At 35.3% G+C, this 6267-nt stretch overlaps 1 protein-coding gene across 1 annotated transcript; it reads right to left on the bottom strand.

Annotated features, from left to right (window-relative positions):
* Positions 1 to 1354: 1354 nt before the first annotated feature.
* LOC142356748 (uncharacterized) lies at positions 1355 to 2540 on the bottom strand. The gene is made up of 2 exons (XM_075408547.1): positions 2162 to 2540; positions 1355 to 2042 (listed from the first exon to the last, which is right to left on the bottom strand). The coding sequence occupies exon 2, from the start codon at positions 2025 to 2027 to the stop codon at positions 1380 to 1382; it is 648 nt and encodes a 215-aa protein (XP_075264662.1). The 5' UTR covers positions 2028 to 2042; positions 2162 to 2540; the 3' UTR covers positions 1355 to 1379.
* Between the last annotated feature and the right edge of the window lie 3727 nt (positions 2541 to 6267).

Below are 6267 nucleotides of genomic sequence, written 5' to 3'. Positions count from 1 at the left end.
ACAGGTTTGAATATCATTTCGCTCAATTATCGTCATGGTCACTTGAGTACAATGGTAATGCCAAAAATACAACCTCTTTTTTGTAAATATCTCTCTAAATTGATTTTTATTTGGCGCCCCTTGGTGATCAGGACCCCTTGTTTAATGCTAGTAGACGTCTGTTTTGGCCAATGAACCAGATTTTAGGCATAGTTGGATCCAGAGAATAGAAACTTGTCTTTATGTTTCAAAAAAGCTTCTTTCGACAGTCTCCTATTTTCAAGGTCTCGTGGAAGTGGTAAAATTTTTTCTTTCCCTTGTTTATTTGTGGTTCGCTATGTTGTATCAACTATACCAATGGGAGTTCTTGTAAAACTTCTGTTGAAGTGAAAATGTTCTGAAAAAATTTGTATTTTTCAAAATGTTCAAAAAAGGTTTTGTTTTTTGTGTTTTCGTCTTGAACACATCGTGCCCCCTTCGGCAAACTGTGCTCCTTTCCAAGTCCTCTTTTTTGTTTTGGGCACACCGCGCCCATTTTTGATGACACACCGTGTTCTCTCTTTTTTTGGGCACACCATGCCCAGTTGTTTTGTTTTTTTTTGCACGATTTTTAATTTTTGTTATCTGTAACAGCTAATTCGACTAGACGCCTGTTCGACGAGTAAACAACCTTTGGGTCTCAGCATCGAAAGTCCAATTTTTGGCAAATATCACGATTTCAACAATAGTGTCCAGAAAAGAGTTAAAAACACATGAAAAATTTCAAAGAAAAACAGAAAAATTTGAAGAAAAAGAAGATGGAAGGATCGCTTTCTTGACGTCTCAGATTAATAATTTCGTAATTCCCATCAATAATAAAATTTTTTCAAGATTTTGTAGATTCCCAAAATATGTGAGCATTAATACTAATGTACACAATGTTATTTTGACGTTTCTCATTAGATTCATTTAAACGGGCGTTACCATCTTTATAATGCTTTAACCTAAAATTGGATTTATTCTGTTCCCAAAAAAACATATGTAACTAAAATACTTCAATTGATAGTTTAATCAAAAAACAGCTTTTAAAAGCCGCACGTGAACAAAAAAATTTCGCTCGCTTAGAGAAAATTTTTTCACATCAATTTCTCGCTCTCTGAAAAACAGCGGTATGAACAAAAACCACTCTCTTTTCGCTCCACTCTTCACTTTTGTTCAGCGCCAAAATCACTCCAAATTGTTTTACGCGTTTAATTTCTCGCTTCAAAAATCACTCCAATAAAATTGATTAAGAAAAGGACTTCTCCGATACTCCTCTTCGAGTCGCAAAAAAAATTATGAGCCCTATAATAGCCGGCTGAGAAGATGAGGGCGGCTATTAATGATGAGCGTCTTGAATACTCGCCGCATGTATTTATATCCTAAAGACTTACCTCAGAAACATTCTGGAATACTTGAAACGTGTACTTGGATTTGATGTCCTGTAGAATTTTATTGCATATGTCCACCTCCTCGTTAACTTCCACCTTTTGAACTTTAGTGGTCAATGCTTTCAAAGAGCCAGCATTTGGCGTCCTTTCTGGACTCTTACTGGTCGATCTTTCCGGAGTTACCGCAGCATCCGAAACTTGATCATTAATTCCTTTGGTTTCAGCTTGTTTATCAGTTCCTTTGGAAATACTTTGGTCAAAAAATCCGGAATCATTTCTGTTATCTTTTTTAACTTTGGTTCGAGCGTCTGGACTTGAAGCCATCTTGGCACGTTTCGATGACTCCGGACTTCGATTCGATTTCGAATCCTGCTTAATGGGCTTTTCTTTCCTTTGCGGTGATGAAGTATCAGCTTTTTGAGAACGTACTTGTCTGTACTCCTCGCGTAACCGCGGAACCTGATATAACAACGAAAGTAGTCGGACATCTAACCGCATGGCTGCACTAAAAATTTCAGGCTCTACGTTTCTGAACTGCTTCATTGCACGGTTGACTAAAGTTGCCAAATCCTGCGCAAAATTCGATGCTTTGTAGTCGGAGCTTTGAAGGTCGGCAGCAATTGACTCGAAATCGGTCATTTCTTCTAAGTACTCCTGAAAAAAACGATTTCAAGATGCATACCAGAATAATTCATTTCATAGGGAGGAATAAGAAGCGACAAAATGCTGACTATTTTCTTTTTTCATATTTTCCGACCAGGACGAAATCTTACCTTCGATATTTTCTCGAAGCACGCAAACTGTTCCGTTTGTCTGAGTGAATCCAAAATTGACCTACAGATAGCTTTCTCTTCATCAAATACAATCTCCTCCTCCAGCTCCAATGCTGCCCCGTTTCTTATTCTCTCTTCTTTCAATTTGGAGGATTCTATTGGCGATTTTGTAGTGTCATTTTTCTCCAGCGTTGATGAACTTTGGAAGGCATCAGCGTCGGTTTTTAACTTCTTCGCAGCTGATGCAGACAGTTGCCCAGCACTTTTCGAATTCTCGGCATTCGGGTGTTTGGTTTCCCTCTCGGGTAATTTCTGAATCACAGCGAGTTCTTTTTACCAACTTGATCGATTTAGCAGCCCAGTTAGATAACATTCTGATTCGGATAACATCACCGAATTTAACAATCAGGATGTCTAGGGCAAAATTGATATTCGCATATTGCCAGATACCAACAGATTTGTTTAAAAGGGAATTCAAAAACACCCTCCTACACTAAATTGTCATCATGGCTTTGTCTATAGCTAGGTACGACTAGGGAGGCTAGCTTAAACTTAATTGGGGGGAGACCATTTTTACGGGTGGAATGAGGTTGCGAGAGTGGAAGGCGGTGGACGAGGAAAGAGGGGGGGGGGATTGGACGGGGTGACAAACACTTAAGAACCGACCTTCATACCATAAATTTATATCTCAACAACCGTTTCTGTGAATCACAGACTTAGATACTTAGAGACTAGCTAGTGAGCCGTAAGGCTCTAACAGAACTTAATGCCCTCCAGGCTTTACCAGTTTTTCCTTTTTTTGAAGACGAAAAGTCAATTGAACAGTCCTCAAAACGAAGACGAACAGTCCTCATCTAGTGAAGACGAAAAATCCTCAAAAACGGGATAAATTGGTAGAGCCCGGAGGGCATTAAGTTCGCTTAGACTCTTTCGGTTCACTCGATTCCAAGTATGCGATTCTGCGAAACTTTCGCAGACATAAATTTATGTTGTGAAGGGCGGTTCTTAACCTTAAAAATTTGAACCCCGTCACCCCCGACACTCCCCAGTCCACCTTCTCCACCTGGCGATTGGGACAAAATAGCAATTTCGAAGAAACGCACGTGTCAGAATAGTCTAAATGCCTAAATTCAGTTTGAACGAATTTATAAAGCACAATTTACAATTTTAGATTTAAGATTTCATTGTTGCGACCCCGCTTGTGGGGGGAGGAACTATATATTCAAATGGGTTTTTTTGTTCTGACAATTTTGGCCGATAGATATATTCATCGTAGAGAAATGTGAGTGGTATCATCAAAAAGCTCGTCCAGCGTAACATTCGAAACAAAAAAGATTTTTTTGAATTTCGATTTTTTTCGTGGAGTAATCGAGGTTTAAAGTTTTGTGTGAACACGTGGTATTTAGCATGATTTTGTTCACTTTTGGGGGAATTTTCGTTAAAATTAAAGATTCGTTCTATAAAAATAGTAACTTAAAATTATATTTCACGCAACAAATGAATCAATTTTGTGTTCCTAATAGACGAAAGGCGATAAAAAGACTAGTTTACTATCAAGAAAATTCGAAATTGTGAGCTCCTTTTTTTAGAAAACGTTTCATATTTTTGGTTTTTTCAAGTCAGCTAGATGCTATTCACTTTTCATATCCAGGTTCCGTTAATGACAAACCTCATTAAAGTCAAATGAAGCCCAATGAACAAACAAAATCGTTTTCAAGAAATCGTTCGTGTTTTTTGGCTTCGAGTTTTCGTAAATTTAATCGAAAGTTTGATTCTTTTTTTGATTTTAAAAAATTTTCGGAGTCCTATGGCATAGACTCGTTGACTAAAAGTGCAATAGGTTTTTTAAGTGAACCTATCTAGTGCTTTAAATGGACAGCTAATGGCTTTTAAGGCTTTGAAAATAAATTTTCGGATATTTTTTTCAACATTAACCGATCATAAATTCATTTTTCTGAACTGTAGGTTAGTCTCAGTAACTACAGGACGCCTGTCCTTCCTACTGGAACCAAAATTAATCCGGTTAGCAGTTTAATCTAACTATAGGTCATTTGACTTCAATGCAACAAGATTTCAAAAAAATTTTCAAAATTTTTTTGAATATTTTTTTATTATTGGTTCCTTTTGAAATCTTATAACAATATATTAAAATTGATAGCTCCCATTGGTTTGGAGAAAGCGTTCAAAGGATCATAGATAACGTTTTCAGAGAAAAACGTATGGTTTAAATGGCTCCGAGACTTTCTTCTCGAGCACTTTACTGAATTTTTGGTTTTTGCCTACATTAATTGTTGTTTTCATAGTCAAAAGACTTATTGTGATGTCTTATTGATTACCTATGCTTGAAAAACATCCTTGTCCCCATCGAGGCATAACTGAGCGTAATTATTGACATCCGTTTAAAGCTATTGAATTTAATGTCTGTCAAGACTTTAAAAAAAATCTTGAACTTTTTTTTGAAAATTAACCGATCGTTAACTTATTTTCGTGAACTGTAAGTCAGTCTCAGTTCCTTTTATTTTTCTACTCCAACCAATGTTCATCTAGTTAGCGGTTTTATCTTCTAACAATTGGTTTTATGACTTCGATGCATGAGTTTTCATAATTTTTTTTTAATTTTTGGATTCTTTCCGTAATTTTGGTTCCTTTGGAAATCCTATCACATTATCTTTATATTGATGGCTCCCATTGGCTCAGAGGAGACCTTCAATGGAACTTAGATACTGTTTTCAGAGAAAAGCTTGTGGTTTAAAATGGCCGACACTTCTCGCATTTTTGGATTTTGCCTGTATTTGTTGCTGTTTTCATAGTCAGTGACTTGATGTAATGTCTTATCGATGAATTGTGAATGCAAAACATTGTTGTCGTCCCATCGAGGCATAATTTAGCGTATTCGTTGACTTTCGTTGAAATCTATTGAATTTAATGGCGTTGATACTAAGGGCTTTCTCAAAAATTGCGTTGTTTAAATGTTTTTGCTCATATTTGTTGATTTTTGAAGTCATTTTGTTAAAAAAGAAGAATCTCATTGCTGTTAAAAGAATTACTTGAAAATAGAAAATTTTTTTACTGAAAATTTCATTTCTTTGATGGCTTTTCGCTTGACACTTTTCTCGCTCAATTTCTTTTTGAGTTTGCTGTTTTTGACTGTTTCTTTTATTCTTTATGTAAAACGCTGACCTGTCTCTAGCTTCTAATTAAGTATTAAATTAAAAATTTTACCCCAAGAACTCAGTTTATAGCGAATAGTCAAAGTTTATGATATTAGACATTTGCAAAAATTTTTCAAACTTTTCAGTTTTTGTTTTTCTTTTTGTCAAATTATAACTTTTTCTCATCATTGAGAGGTCCCATCCATTTTCTTGTATTTCAAAAATTAACGTGTCTACGGATATTATGCCAAACTGATGTTTTGTTTGTTGGACAGCATGCGTTTTCACAAAACTTTTGTGAGTGGTATATTTGTTTCTTTTTCTCTTCTTTTAGCACAGTCGGGTAATGACAGATACCAATGATTCTCAAAGGTGGCCCAAGTGAACTTATTTTTTTTCAGCATAACTTTAGCTGAATTAGTCTAAATAAAAACTGAAATAGAAATACTTATGATTCAGATAATAGCTAATGATTTTAATGGCTTCAATAATGTGTTTTCTCAAATTGTTTCTATTTTTTTGATTTTTTCTGCATCTTTAGTCCGTTCCTATGGCTTAGATTAACCAAATGCAGGCCCCATTGGTTTCAATGACGTTGGTTTCAATGACGTTTTGCCCATTGGTTTCAATGACGTTTTATTAAATTTATCAAGACATATTTCATCATAAGCTAATGATTTTTAAGACTTTTGAAATTATTTGTTTTAAAATATTGTTGATTGATTTTTGAATTTCACCTCATTTTTTCTCTCTTTGTCGACTTGCTACCTAGTCTCATTAAGGAAAACTTCCATCTGCTGTATAGTTAGGAAAAAGTAAGTTTTGTAGTTAAGGTTTTATCTGATTGCATTTGACGTTGTTACTAGGTGCTTTAAATTTAGATATTATGTTTTTGCCTTGAGATTTTAGTTTTTGCTTATTTTGTTGTTTGTTTGTTTTTCTCGTAGTCTTTTT

This window comes from Convolutriloba macropyga, unplaced genomic scaffold (assembly GCF_964194025.1).
Source record: "Convolutriloba macropyga unplaced genomic scaffold, txConMacr16.3 SCAFFOLD_2012, whole genome shotgun sequence".
NCBI classification, from domain to species: Eukaryota; Metazoa; Xenacoelomorpha; order Acoela; family Convolutidae; genus Convolutriloba; species Convolutriloba macropyga.
This window is presented reverse-complemented; position numbering and strand designations above follow the sequence as displayed.